At 48.7% G+C, this 15,196-nt stretch overlaps 1 protein-coding gene across 1 annotated transcript in view; it reads right to left on the reverse strand.

The window, feature by feature from the left end:
- Nucleotides 1–1,316: 1,316 nt before the first annotated feature.
- DIPK2B (divergent protein kinase domain 2B) overlaps nucleotides 1,317–15,196 on the reverse strand; it is a 48,397-nt gene continuing 34,517 nt past the window's right edge. The window contains exons 3-5 of the mRNA XM_061177963.1: nucleotides 9,703–9,876; nucleotides 6,218–6,506; nucleotides 1,317–5,047 (exon numbers count right to left, since the gene is read on the reverse strand). Coding sequence (XP_061033946.1) covers nucleotides 4,707–5,047; nucleotides 6,218–6,506; nucleotides 9,703–9,876 — 804 coding nt within the window. The 3' untranslated portion in view covers nucleotides 1,317–4,706. The remainder of the gene's footprint in view (nucleotides 5,048–6,217; nucleotides 6,507–9,702; nucleotides 9,877–15,196) is intronic.

Genomic DNA, 15,196 nt, shown 5'->3' on the forward strand with positions numbered 1-15,196 from the left:
TTACATGAAAGGTAGCATCCTATAAATACCCTTGTGCGCTTTTTTTTTTTCCTCACGTCATACTATATCTTGCAAATCATCCCATATCAGTTCCTAGAGACCTTCCTTATTCATTTGTAGAACTGCATAGCACTCCCTTGTGTGGATGTACTGCAGTTTATTCAACCACTCTCCCATGTACGGGCACTGAAGTTGTTTTCTGTATTTGCAATGACAAACAATAACTTTGACGTACTAATTTTGGTGAGAGGGGCTGGCACAGGATCTGAAAGCAGACGAGTCTGCTTCCAGAGCCGCTGCTCTCTCTGTGCTGCCACAGACAGCTCAGGCCTGAGACGATGCCCTGCTCACCCTAGTGGGCTGGGGGTACTCCCTCTCGTCTGCTTCTACAAAGAGCTCCAATGGGCGGGCCACTGGTTGCTCAGCTCCCCTTTGCTGGCCTATTCCTCTAAGTTGCCTTCTTAGAGGGTCATTGCATCTGCAAATTCAGGGCCCTCAGCCTGGGTGTTGACCATCCCGCACAGCCCGCAGATGCAACCATTTTTTAAAAATGACACGAAGAGCTGCGGACCGATCTGACTATACTTGTGTGCACGTGAGCTCAGCTGTGCCAATATATGTGAGCAACAGGCCTGAAGTGGGCAGGAAAGCCACATCACCACGCACAGGCAGCGAGCTGTGAGCTTTCAATGGGCCAAGAGGGATACTTGAACCCCTCGGATACTAAGCGCGGGAGGACTTCCCAAGGATCCCAAAGTTACCTGCTCAAGGAGGATTCCCTCCTGAGCCTGGTGGAGACCTAGGCTGTGGAGGCGAGTGTAGTGGCTGCCCGGCTGCCATTCATGATCAACCCAGAGTCTGGAGAGCGGGAGGGAAGAAAAATGGCCCCAGTCAGACTGTCCAGCAGCCTGCGGCATCCTGGTGGTTCCTTTGGTCTGGAGCAGAGCCTTGGGGCAGAGATCAGCATCCCTCCGGAGAGGCTGCAGCGCTCACCTTGGCTGTGTGAGGAGCCCTTTCTGCCAGGAAACCCTCTGCTCTTGCCCTACATTTACCATGAAATATAGAACGCCCGTATGTGCCAGGCTCTTGAGAAACAGTGTATTATTTAAATAGGATAATAACCCTGCAAGGGTAAATCTTTTTCTCATCTTTTTATGAGTGAGGCTCAGAGAGAGACTCAGAGAGGTTAAGCAGCTTGCCCAAGGTTACACAGTAACCAGCAGAGTCATGATTTGAAGCCAGGTCTGGCTGATTCCAGGGCTCTAGGCCTTTTCAAAATGAATACAAATCCAACAAAGTATTTATTTTAGCTCTAGAGGAAACATTCAGGCTCATGCAATCACTTATAGGCAGAAGTTAGATGTTACAGGGGAGGACTAGGAAAGCAGGAGACATCAAAATTGTCACTTTGAGCAGATCGCTTGAATCAGTTTCCTTGTTTGAAAAGTAGGACTTGCCCGCAGGGCTGTGGGGACGCCGAGCTGATAGCTGAAGCCAGTGGAGCCTGTTCTCCTATGTCAGTCCCTTTGCCATGATGGTTATTAAATATTTTATACCACCTCTGGCTCCACAGCTACTCCCCTTGCTTGTGGAGATCAAGTGAGACCCCAGTAAACCCCAAGAACCCTCTACACAGAGGTTAATTAGTATTCTCAGGCACCCAGGGCTGGCTTCGTGGGCATCAACATACAGTCGTACGGGGCCTGCACTCAGGTTAACACTCTGCTGGCCCCATCTTGCAATTCTCAGTGACAGGAGGCCCCACGTTTTCCTTTTGCAGGGGGTCCCACAAATTATGCAGCCGGTCCTGCAGGCAAAAAGACAGTGGCTGGCAAAACGCAGAAAAAATAATGCCTCCAATCAGATTGCAGGGGGCTGAGAACATAGTACGATGATTTTGTTCTGGCTAAGTCTCTTGAGTGTTGACTCACTTGTCTCCTGGCTCTTGAGGGGAAAGAGCTGTTCTCGAGGACGTGGCTGCGACTTGCATATGTTCAGCATGGTGTCTTTGTCCGTTTGGGCTGCTATAACAATACCACAGACTGGGTGACTTATAAGCAGCAATTATTTCTCCCAGTTCCGGTGGTTAGGAAGTCCAAGATCATGGGGCTGGCAGACTCAGTGTCTGGTGAGAGCAAGCTTCTTGGTTCATAGCCAGGACCTTCTTGCTGTGTCCTCACATGGCGGAAGGAGTGAGGGAGCTGTCTGGGGTCTCTTTTATGAGGGCATTCATGAGGGCTCCACCCCCATGACCTCCAAATACCATCACATTGGGGGTTAAGATCTCAACCTATGAATTTTTGCGGGGGACACAAAAAATCAGTCCAGAGCACATGGTGTATGAAAAGCACAGAACAAAAAGGATTGAAGAACACATCATTATTCTCAGCAAGAATATTTTCCGAGCACGAGCTCCGTGCCTAGCCCTGTGCTGGCTGCTACGGGGAATACAGAGAACTCTGTGCCACCAGCATCTTCAGGGAGCTCCCAGCTGGATGGGAAGGAGGAGCACAGATCTCTCTGGAATACCCTTGAGGTTAGCCTCAAATGGGTGCGGGCCTGGGGTTCAGAGGTACAGAGGTAGGATTCAGAAAAGGCTCGCTGGGAGCTGGGCTGTCAGGAAAAGCTTTGGGTCAAGGTAGGACTCAGGGTCTTAAATGATGCTCAGGACTTAGTCAGTGAAGGAACGGAACCGTCCAAGCCCCAGCCCTGGTTATGGACGCATAACACACTCTCTCCTGGCGGGTCTGGCTTTTGAATCCATCACAATAGACTGGAGTTGGGGAGCACTGCAAGTTGGGTTCTCTGGAAGCAGACACTAAGAGTTCGGGGTATGTGTTTGTTTCCTGTGGCTGCTGTAACAAATGACCCCACAGTGCGGGCTTAAAACAATAGAAATTTATCCTCTCCGAGTTCCGAAGGCCAGAAGTCTAAGATCAGTTTCACTGGGCTAAAAAAGCAAGGTGTTGGGAAGGGTGGTCAATCCTCGCTCTCCAGACCAAGCCAGGAAGCAACTGTCTCAAAGACTCTCAGGCAGCCCAAGCCTGCCCTCCCAGAAGCTCGGCCTGGCATCCTCACTGTTACGGTTGCCCCAGAGGTAGTGCCTGGAGCAGTCAAAAGGGAACTCCCAACCGCACCGCAGGGTACCACGAAACAGGACTTTTCTTGGCTTCTCTTCAAATGTGAGTGAAGGGACCAGAACTGGGCAGGACAGAGGCTGAAGGGGAAGGCAAGAGGAGCCTGGACTGCTCTTCCTCCCTGGGCCTCAGTTTCCCCGTCTGCAGCGTGAAGCCTATTAAGCCAGGCATTCTGACCTTAAAGGTGGCGATTCAGAGGTAGAAAAGAGGAGGCCGACTGAGAGGTCCCTGGGGGGTTGGAGGGCTGGCAGGGTGGCTGGGCAAAGGTCCAAGGAAGCCCCACTAATGTTTGAGGGGCCCGGGCAGGAGTATACACGGACACCCACATACCACGTGGCTAAACATTTTAAAGATATAAAGCAAACTGCTGAATAAAATATATTCCGTTGGCTGACCTTGAAAAAATATTTTTAGAATGACCTGTAAGGCCAAGTTTGAATGAAAATTCTCAGACTCTTTAGAGTCCTGCCCTGGAGGCCACAGTGTGGAGAGAGCTGGCCCTGGTCCCCGGCTGTGGCTACAATGAGAATCTTCTAACTCACAGACCTTCTGCTCCAGGGAGCAGAACTGGCTAAGTGCCCTGCGCTGTGCTTTGAAATCCATCTTTGCGGTTGGGCTGAGGCCACGCTTCCCACGGGCTGTTCGCTGCCACAGGAATATAAGGGCTCTCCATTCTTGTGAAGCTCCTCTGATGGCTGGCTTTGCCTCGAGGGCGCCCTGACGGTCTCACTGAACCTTCTTTCGGTTGCGCGGATGGCAGTCTGGGATGCCCCAACCTGACCTTCTTGCCCTCACTTGGGGGAGGGAGGGGTCAACCTTACAGCCCGGCCTGATGGCTCTCCCAGCCGTCTCCGGCTCCCTCCTCCTTTCCTTCCCCCCAGGCATCTTCCTTAATATTGATACAATCCTTGCCCATTTAATCCTGTCTTGACACCTGGTTCTCAGAGGACCTGGACAAACACATTGGCCCCCAGCCCAGCCCTCTTCTCTTCTTACCCCTGGCTCCTTCCCACACCATGAAGTGCCTCTCTGGACACTTCTGGGACAGAAGGGCCTTCTGTCCACGTGTCCCCTTGTCCTGCAGTCTCCTCACCCTGTGGCTAGGGCAGGGGTACAGTCTTCCCTCTGTGCCAGCCTTTCGACCTCCACGGCTCTGTCACATTTGCCCTGGCCGTGCATGCTTCTGGAACATTCTTTGTAACCACCTGGGCTGGGGGGAGGGAGCACATGTCCCTGGCCCTTCATATCTCTGTCTTTTTGCACTAACTCAAGAGTCTGGTGGAGAAGAGAGAAAAATGAGGCTCAAAGAGGCCGAGTGAGTGTCCACACCTGGTTCTTCCGACGCCCACCCTTGGGCTCTTCCACGATGACCCAGCCAGCGGGGGCAATCATGCCACCCGATGACATGACTGCCCTCTGATGGTTGGCATGTTCCTTTCTCCCTGGGAAACAAAGGTACCTTTCTCCCAGTGTCTAAAAGGGAGCAGCTTCTTTCAACCGTGCAGCAAGCGAGTGGGCAGTGGAAGTTCCAAGGATGTGGTCTCCGGAGGCCAGCAAGGCTCCAGCCCCTCAGAACTTATCATTATACTTGCAGTCTGGGTAGCGGTAGGCAAATCTGGGGTCACAGGTTCTCAGGGGCCTCAAGATGTCCTTCAGCCGGCTGGCGGCTTGGAAGACCTCGGGGTCTGGCCGGGTTGCCTCCCCACAGCGAGCGAGCTCGGCGTCTATCTCCTCCTGCACCGGGGACGGGAACTTGGCCTGGAGAAGTGGGGGCAGCACCTGGCCACACACCAGGACCAGGCTCTGCTTCTCAGGGATGGTGTCGCAGGAGGGCAGCTCGGTCTGGCAGCCAGAGACCAGGCAGCTGAAGATGTCTTTATTCTCTCCTGCCCTGGAGGCCGCTTGGCTGCCTACAAGAGACATGGAAGACATCACACACCCTACAACCTGTTCTCCTTGCAGGGAGGCGTCACTAATGAGAATTGCTGGGCAAAGTGGTTCAGACTCCTAGCATCTCCTGTCACCAGGAGATTTAGGGCTCAGGGACACGATGGCCCCCGTTGAGAACCTGGGGGGAACTCTCTCGGCTACAATAAGGTGAGGCCTGTGACTTCCCTGGCGGTCCAGTGGTTAAGACTCCGCGCTTCCACTGCAGGGGGCACGGATTTGATCCCTTGTCGGGGAACTAAGATCCTGCATGCCACGTGGCGTGCCCAAAAAATTAAAAAAAAAAAAAAAAAAAAAAAGATGAGACCTGGGGATGGAAAACGCACTTCTTCCTACCAGAACTTGGGCTTCTAATTTTAAGGCTCCCATGCATATCGTGATTCTCCCATTATTATGACTGAATTAGGGCACTCAGGAAATTCCTAGGGCCGGTTTCATGTGCCTTCTTTAAATACAAAGTCGGGAGAAAGAACAGGTAATCCAGAACATGCCTTCAACGGGTTGTAGTGGGACTGATATTCAGTGGTTCACATATCCCGAATATTCTGGAATCAGCCCCACTTCTTCTCATTTGATTCTTCTTAATAAAGGCAAATCAGGAAATGAGTAAGTGTGGTTTAATTGGTCTATCTTTGTAGGCCTTCTCATATAAACAAAATCAGAAATTGGAAATTAAAATCCTCTGTCCTACTATTGGGCTCAGAATATCTAGTCACCATTACAGACTGCGATGTTCAAAGCATCTGATGAGAAAGGCTCTGAGGGGGAGATGGATCCAGGGGCTTGTATGTGCGTGAGCAGGGGCGGGGCAGGTCCCCGCGCCACACAGACCCAGTCGGACAACGGCAGTGCCCTCAGAGGGTGAAGCTGGGGCCATAGCACAGTGCAAATCTCCTCCTCCTGCACTGACAAGGTCAAGTCCGGTTCCCCTTTGGAGCTGGAGCAGAGACTTAAAACGGGGAGAGGGACTCTCTCCCGTCCCAAACTTGGGCTGCTCTCACTATGACACAGGGAGACTGGCGAGGCCCAGTGGTGTGAGCCACACCCCACCCCCGGGCCCTGTCACCCCTCCCTAGCGCCTGTCACCCTGCCTTCCCCTCTGACAGCTGCTCAGCCAGGCCCATGCTGGGTACCTTCCTGCCTGTCGATGACGCCCAGTGCGCTGGCATCCCGGATGAACAGATGTCCGTTGTTGAAGATGCCAAACATGTCCACATCCACGTGGGTGAAGTAGAAGAAGTAGTTCAAATCGTTGCTCCTCAGAGACTCCAGGACACCCAGGAGCTGGTAGGCCAGGTCGGCCGCCTGGTCTGCGGGTGCACCATAGAATTCCTGCAGTGGGCTGGTGCTGGTGCTGACCAGAAATCTGCCGCAGGAGCCCAAGTACTTGGGCAGTGGCCATCCCTCGGCGCCCGGGAAGATCTGCCAAGCGAGAGGAGGAGGCATTAGAGGATTAGAGAGAAAGACCTCCTGAGACAGTTCCCTCCCTCCCTTTCTCCCCTTCCCTCTCTCCTTCCCTCCCTCCCTCTCTCTCCCCCTCCCTCCCTCTTCCTCTCTCCCCCTCCCTCCCTCCATCCCTCCCTCCCTCTCTCTCTCTCTCTCTCATTTTCTCTCTCCCCCTCCCTCCCTCCATCCCTCCCTCCCTCTCTCTCTCTCTCTCTCATTTTCTCTCTCCCCCTCCCTCCCTCCATCCCTCCCTCCCTCTCTCTCTCTCTCTCTCTCTCTCTCATTCTCTCTCTCTCTCTCTCTCCCCAAGAGCAGACAGAAAGATCAGCCTTACTCAGGTACCCAACGTCTCAAGACACGTCAGCAAAGCATCCCTTAACCTTGTTTATACCTCTTGGAACATGGCAATACCTTGCTCCCCCCATCCCTCCCCCCACCACTTTTTTATTCCGTTGTTGATGGAGGGATTCAGAAAAGGGAGCTCTTCTTTCCATATTGTAGATTGCATTTCAACAAAGTTGCCCCAAGCGAGGTAAGAGAATGCCGACGCCTTTGCTACAATTTTAGAGGGTGTTCAGGCTTCAGGGGAATGTGTTTATTTGAAGAGTTGTAGAGTTGAAAAAATATGACTAGCATTTCAGATTTCACAGATATCACGGCTTAGGAAGAGGCTATGGGGGAAAAAAAGAGGGTCAACTTAAGGCTGATTTAAAGAAAATATTTTAAAAAATAACAGTGCAGGCAGTAGGTTCTGGGATAGGGCGAAAATTATGAAGGTGACCCTTGGGTGACAAGTTTTGGGAACTGCTGCACTGGCCCTGGGCGTGGCCCTGAGCGAATCTGCCTGGCTGGGGTAATTACACACTCACAGAGACTCCCCAACTGACTGGAACGTTCTGACAGCCTAACACTGGTCTAGGGAAGCACACAGCTCTACCCAGTTTCCCCTGTCTCCTTGTAAGAGCTCCAGGAGTTTTGGATTAACATATACACACTACTATATGTAAAATAGATAACCAACAAGGACCTACTGTACAGCACAGGAAACTCTACTCAATATTTTGTAATAACCTATAAGGGAAAAGGATCTGAAAAGAATATATATATATATATAAAACTGAACCACTTTGCTGTATACTTGAAACTAACACAATGTTGTAAATTAACTATATCTCAATTTAAAAAAAAGAGTGGAGGGAATATCCTAGCTTTTTTTTTTTTGACTATTTATTGAGGCAGCTATATCTAGAATGGTGTTTCTTTATGAGAGAAATGACAGAAACTATAAATATTAACACTTTTTTTTCCTCATTTTCCTTCTTAAAAGAACAAAGTCATCCCCCTTTCTGATGATTTTCTGTGGCCTTCTGTCATTTTAACCCACTCGCCATGTTGTGAAGAACCTTTTCTTGTTCCCCCCCTGCCCACTGGGACCTCTCCACTGTGTGCCATGGAGAGAGGCCCCCGGCTCCCTGGCGATGTCTAAATGTGCGGCCATGAGTCATCCCTGGGTTGGGGGCAGATCGACGCCATGCCCTTCCCGGGCGGAGCTCAGGATGGATGGAGAGTCCCAGCCCAGACCTCTCAGGAGCCAGGGCTGGAAGTAGCCAGGTCACCTGCCTTGGCCACTAAGTGTAGGACAATTGGAGAAGAAGGCCTCTGAGCGTGCAGGGCAACCAGCAATTCCTTCTTCTCCTCTAGGATTTCAAATGCCAACGTTAGTAGGCAGCTTTTAGCAGGAAGAGCGTGGACCCTGAAGTCAGACAGCTCTGGGTTTGGGTTCCACCGCTGACACTGGCTAAGGGACTGTGGCCCAGTCACTTCACAGCTCTGAGCTCCACATACCTCATCTGGAAGACGGGACAATAATAATATTCCCGTGGGGTTGTCGAGTTGTGAGCATTAAATGAGATAATGATGTAAAACATTTAACACAGTGCCTGGCACATAGCTAGTGCTCAAGAAATGAGTTGTTATTATGTACTTAGCCATCCTGCCTTTGGCCAGTAATATAGCATTAATATATTATATATAAAAATAATATGTAATTATATATTATATAATATCTCATAAATAATTTCAATACTATAAATAATTAGAATTAAATATATTATAAATAATTAGAACAAAATAATATATTATAAATAATATTAAAATAATAATTATATTATAAATAATTATATTTATATTTATTTATAAATAAACATCATATAATAACTAATATAATTATTAATTAGAATTATTAATATTAATACAATACTATAAATAATTAAAATATAATCTCGATATAATTATTATAGTTATTAAAGTCGATACAATATAAATAATTATAATATAATTAATAACGATACTAATTATTATTAACTGCTGTGGGGCTGCCTCCTCCTCCACCCCCTCCTCTTCCTGCACCTTCTCCTTCTCCTCTTTCTCCTCCCTCTCTTCCTCTCCCGCCTCCCCTTATTCCTCTTCCTCCTGCTTCTCCTCCTCTCTCTTCCACCCTCCTTTTTCTGCTCCTCCCTCTCACTTCCTAGTTTCCTTTGTGCCCATTCAGTAAGCGTCCTGACTCTTGGGATCCGGGAGAAATGGGTGTGATGGGGCCCCGCGAGTTAGCTGACTTGTTAAGGGGCTGTCTCTACCACTGGAGTGGAAGCTGCATGAAGGCAGGGGCCAGCGCGCCTGTCTCGTGGACCAGTGTTCCAGAGCATCCTTACCTATTTGACCATCCCCTTTTTGATGGACATTTAGGTGACTTCCATTTTCTTCTCCTTTCCAAGCACAGCTGCAGAGCACCCCTCCGGGTGGGTCCTTCTTTGGTTATTTCCCCACCTCCTGAGCTTGCTCAGCTCATATCGTACTGATCTTTGAGACACCTGGTCAAAGTTGCCCTCCTCCACAAAGCCCTTCCGGGCTGCCTCTGGCCGCGAAAGTGGCCATTCCCTGCCGCCCCTCCTCCCCAGCTCCCACACCTCTTTCCTCTGCAGTAACCACAGCACTTCCCCACTGCAGAAGCCAACACATATTTACTGAATGCCACAAAGGTACTAACGTGGGCTGGTGGCCCCAAGGTGTGCAGTGATGGCAGAGAGAGCTCAACCCAGGGCCTGCTCCCTCGGAGCCGGAAGTGAACCCGCTCCCTGGACGGGCTTTCCCGGGGGGGGGGGTCCCTGCATACCTGTAGGAGGATGGGATGGGCGTTGACAGCTAGCGTGTAGAGTAGACGCAGCTTGTCGCGGTCCGTGAAGTGGTCCATGAAGATGCTGCCAGCGTCGGCCACCTCCGCATAGCGCCGGACCACGCGATCCAGGAGTCGCTGTGACGGGCAGCGCAAGAGGGGGCTGGGCAGGCCCTGCAGCGGGTGGGAGAGATTCCGGGAGGAGGAAAGGGTGCTGAGTGCTAGTGGGCGATGGCAGGACCGGCACGGGCAGGCCCTGCTATTGGGGGAGATCGCGGGGTTGCGGGGGACCAAGTAGGCCCTGAGGGGGTCGGGGGGGGTTATGGAGCACAGTACCCCTGGGGGGCGTGGTGGGAGGGGCCTGAGCAGGCTATGTGGGGGAGGGCGGGAGTCGAGAAGGGACTGAGCGGTCCTGGGGTCAGGGTAGGCGGGCACTGGGCAGGCAGTGCATCCCTAGCAAGCAGCTGCAGCCTTGGAGACCCTGTGTCTCCACCCGCATTTTGCAACTGAGGAACTGGAAGTCTGCAGAGTGTAGGTAAGTGTTGGAAGGGCTGGATTCAGGATTTGAACCTGATATGAGCTGCATGTTTCCCCTCCCCCCACCCCACCCCATTCATATGTTGAAACCCTAATCCCCAATGTGATGGTATTAGGAGGTGGGGCCTTTGGGAGGTCACTAGGTCATGAGAGATTAAGTGAGTTCCCCAAGCCACACATACCTAGTATTTGTACTAAGGCAGTACACCAGGTGAGAAGTAGGTAGGTGGAGCCAGGCAGGACCTGCATCCTTATCTTTACTGGGGTTGTAACCCTGTAGCTGGGTGAGCTCAGAGCACTCATTCATTCATTCATTCACCCACCAACGTTTGCAGGGAGTCTACCAAGGACCAGACTGTATTTGAGGCACTGCAGATGCAAAGGGGACCACAATCGACACTGCCCTCCCAGGCCTGTCGGGCGGGGAAGACCATCAAATGCCCAGCAGTTACGACATGGTGCAGAGGGAGCTATGACTGGTGTGAGGTCAGGGAACTATGGGAGCCCACAGGAGCAGGGCCACACCAGAACTTTTGGAGGCGCTGGCACCTCCAAAATCCTTTGCCTTCATGGGCCCCTTCCTCCATAAAAAATATTAAAAATGATATTTTACAACTGCATGGGTACAAAGACAAATACCTTAATATTATATATTCAAACATGTTCTTGGATCTAAAAGATCGATTTTTTCTTCTGATTTTAAAAGAAATCAAAACATGTTTGTGGGCCCCTCAGAGGCTTCTTGGAAGACAGTGAAGTCTAAGCGGACGCCTGAAGCAAGGGTAGAGTGAGCGTGCAAAGAGGGTGGGAGGGTATCTGTGCAGAGGGAACAAGCTGTACAAAAACCTTAGTGACGCATATGACTGCCCAGAATAAAGATTCCATTCTCAGCTTCCTTTGCAGCTAGGTGTGGTAACGTGACTAAGTGCTGGTCAATGAGATATAAGTAGAAATTTCTGAGAAAGGTCCTTAAAGGGAGCGGGTGTATCCTTCTTTACTCCTTCTTCCTTCCTGACTGGAATGTGGAAGTGATGGCTGGTGCTTGGGCAGCCATCTTGCACCAGGGCATGCTAAGGGTTGTGGAGCAGAAAAATGAAAGTAGCCTGGATCTCTGACAATCACAGAGTCACTATATCAGCCCTGGACAGCTATGTATCAGTTTCTTTTATATAAAAGAAAAGTATATTTTGATCTTGCTTAAGCCACTGTTACTTGGATTTTTTGTCACATGCAGCTGAACCTAATCCTAAATATCACAGAAGAAAAGAATGGAGGCAGGAAGGTCAGTTAAGAAGATGCAATGGTCCAGGTGTGAGATGAGAGAATGAAAAGATATGAGGGTAGTAGAATCTACAAGTCTTGGTGATCGGCTGAATGGGGGAGGGGGGCCAAGGAAAAAGGAGGTGTCAGAGCTAGTACCCAACATGAGTGTGGACACCAGAGGTATCATTTGTGGAGGTGATTTTAAAACATGTTCACAAACTCTTTGACACTCCTCCCATCGAGGGTGGAGTCTAATTCCCCTCCCCTAGAGTATGGAGTGGCTTTGGTGACTCTAGTGACTGGAATGTTTATGGGAGTGATGCTGTATGACTTCTGAGCCTTGGCCATAAAAGGAGATACAGCTTCTACTTGGCCCTCTCTTGTACCCAGCCACCATGCTGTAAAGAAACCCAGGCTACATGGAGAGAAAGCAAGACCCTTAGCTCTCACCCAGCTGAGTGCCTAGTTGACAGCCAACCCCCAACTTGCCAGACACGACTCGGCCATTTTGGGAATGGGTCCTCCAGTGCTGTATTGAACCACCCCAGCTGATGCCATGTGGAGCCTCGTGAGCCTTCCTACCAAGCCCTGCCCAAATTGAATATTTGTGAGCAAAACTGATGATTCCTGTTGTTTTAAGCCCCTAGTTTTGAAGTGGTTTGTTACTCAGCAATAAATAACTGGTATATTTGCTGAGGAGGTTCTGGGCCATCTCTAGAACTATAGCCGGAAGAGGCTCTAAACCCATCTTGTACCCCAATCTCCCTTTATGGTGGAGGCAGCTGCTTCCCAGGGTCCCACTCACAGAGTGGGGCTGCATCTACTCCTGTTTGGTTTGTGCTGGCCAAGTGCAAGCCCACAGTGATATTGGCCAATGGCAAACAGAATTAGGAAACCAAACATTTCCAATAAAATAATGATTCATTATTTTATTGGAAATACACACTTTCTGGGGATTGCCCATTGCTTTGGAGTTTCCAAATCACTACTCCCTTCTCTGTACATGGGCAATAGGGCTAACTCACCATCTTCCAATGAAAGGCAAAAGGAAAACCAAACACTGGCCTTCTGTTGCCCCTCCCCCTCTCATGCCCGGTTTCCTCATCCTTGCATTTCCTGTCTGGTGCCACCCCTAGGGAACCAGCCAGTGGGTCAAGGTCTTCACGGTGTGGTGCAAGTGACCGGGCTTTTGCTCTGCTGCACTGTCACCTCACAGGGGGCTTCAGTGCAGGGTGGTACTGAGAGCGATTGTCACGCCTCTCCACCTCAATCTCCAATAGTTTATAAAACAGTCAATGAAATTTAATGGGTACATCATTGTGATGGTCAGTTTTATGTGTCAACTTGGCTAGGCTATGGTGCCCAGTTGTTCAATCAAACACTAATCTAGGTGTTGCTGTGAAGGTATTTTGTAGAGGTGGTTAACATCTACAGTCAGTTGTCTTTAAGTAAAGGAGATTATCTTTGATAATGTGGATAGGCCCGATCCAAGAAGTTGAAAGGCCTTAAGAGCAAAACTGAGGTTTCCCTGAGGAGGAAGAAATTCCACCTGTGCACTATAACATCAGGTCCTGCACAAGGTTCTCCAGCCTGCTGGCCTGTCCTATGGATTTTGGACTTGCCAGTCCCCCAATCTCATAAGCCAATTCCTTGAAATAAATCTGTTTTTTATATATGTATATATGCATATATATATGCACACATATATATCATATAATATTATATGTTATATATAATTATATTATATTGCATATTATTATTTTATATAAAATTTATTATATTAACATTTATACTATATTTATTAATATTGGTTAATAAATTAATAATATTGCATATTTTGTGTAATATATTATCATAATACAATATGTACATTACATATATATAATATATACACACACATACACTGGTGCCAAGGGAAAAGCACTTGTTCTGTGCGGAAACAACAGCAACTGAGATGGAAATCTAGATTTGCTTTCACTTTTGAAGCTTCTAGTGTAATCTGAGTACACGAGAAGTAACTTCCCCAATGAGCTGTTTGACCTTCGGTTGGCTTTTATCCACATCCTGTCATGTGTTTGCTTAAAAAAATCACCAGCAATCAGCGGTGTCCCCATTTAAAGGGTTCTTACCGGAACAGAAGCATGAAAGTTAAATTGTCTAGACAAATGATTCTGTGACTCTGATGGAGAAAGCTGTGCTTGTTGTTCCTCCCTAGAAGCCAGAGATAAGAGAGTTCAAGAGAGCAGGACGGGGCTTTCCTCAGAGCAGACCACAGCTTAGAAGTCATGTGGATCTTCAATAACCTACCCAGAATTGCCCTAGTCCTTCTCAAGTTCCATGCCATGGGTGAGATCTGCCCAGCTAGAGGGTCCCATTGGGAGTGGAAGATGGCAGCAGGGGGACAACATCTCGGTTGGGGTTTGACCGCCTGCCATCACAGAACCTGGGGCACACGCAGCCCATTCCCAGTGGTCCTGTGTGTTGGTGAATTCCGGAGGGTGGCAAGGGAGCTGCATGTGGAGGGCTGACGCAGAAGCCTCTGTGGTGATCACTATTTGAAACCATGGTTGGCAGGACACAGTTGGGGAAAGGAGGGTAACATTTTCTGGAAGTTCTAAGTTTCAGGCCATATGGCAAGCCTTTCACAGACATTATCCCGGCATACACAGGGACTTTTAGCTTTTAGTTTTCTCTTGCCCTGTGACTCTCCTAGAAATTTAAAGTGATTGATTTTAAAAAAGCTTAAACAGTTTGTGGAAAATGCAGTGACATTAAATTTCGCAGCTCGTGCTGGCCAATGCAAATGGTAGACTGCATTATCAAGTGATCTAGTAAAATGCTCCCATTTTCCGGATGAGAATACTAAGGTAAGGACCAGGAAAGGGAGGTGGCTTGTTAAAGATCATGCTGCTTATTGGTGCACATTATCCTCAAGTTCATTTCCCATATTAATGATCCCACTTGGTTCTGGATGACTTTTAGCTGTTTCCACAAAGCAAATGCTACTCGAAAGGCAAAGATTTATGAAGCAACCTAAATGTCCATCAACAGATGAATGGATAAAGAAGTGGTATACACACACACACACACACACACACACACACACAGAGACAATGGATTACTACTCAGCCATAAAAAAGAAAGAAATTTTGCCATTTGCAGCAACATGGATGAACTTGGAGGGCATTATGCTAGTGAAATAAGTCAAACAGAGAAAGACAAATATTATATGATTTATCACTTATATGCGGAATCTAAAAAAACACAACAAACTAGTGAATATAACAAAAAAGAAGGAGACTCACAGATACAGAGAACAAACTAGCAGTTACCAGTGGGGAGAGGGAAGGAGGGAGGGGCAATATAAGGGTAGGGGATTAAGAGGTACAAACTATTAGGTATAAAATAAGCTACAAGGGTACATTGCACACCACAGGGAATATAGCCTATATTATTTAAGAAAAGCAAAGCAAAGATTTACCACCACTGAATACACTTTTTCTGATGGAAATAAATGTGTAGAAGAAAGAACACTAGCTGCTCTTAGAAAGAGAAATCTAAGACAAGAAGTTGGCTTTCCTTTAAGATTGGAAGTCAGCAAGCTGAGGTCACAGTGCTAACTGAAGGCACGGTTTGGTTCAGGAATCTGACCTTCTTTCCAAGGACATATCCAACTAATGGAGAGCTTCATGCT

This window comes from Eubalaena glacialis, chromosome X (genome assembly GCF_028564815.1).
Source record: "Eubalaena glacialis isolate mEubGla1 chromosome X, mEubGla1.1.hap2.+ XY, whole genome shotgun sequence".
NCBI classification, from domain to species: domain Eukaryota; kingdom Metazoa; phylum Chordata; class Mammalia; order Artiodactyla; family Balaenidae; genus Eubalaena; species Eubalaena glacialis.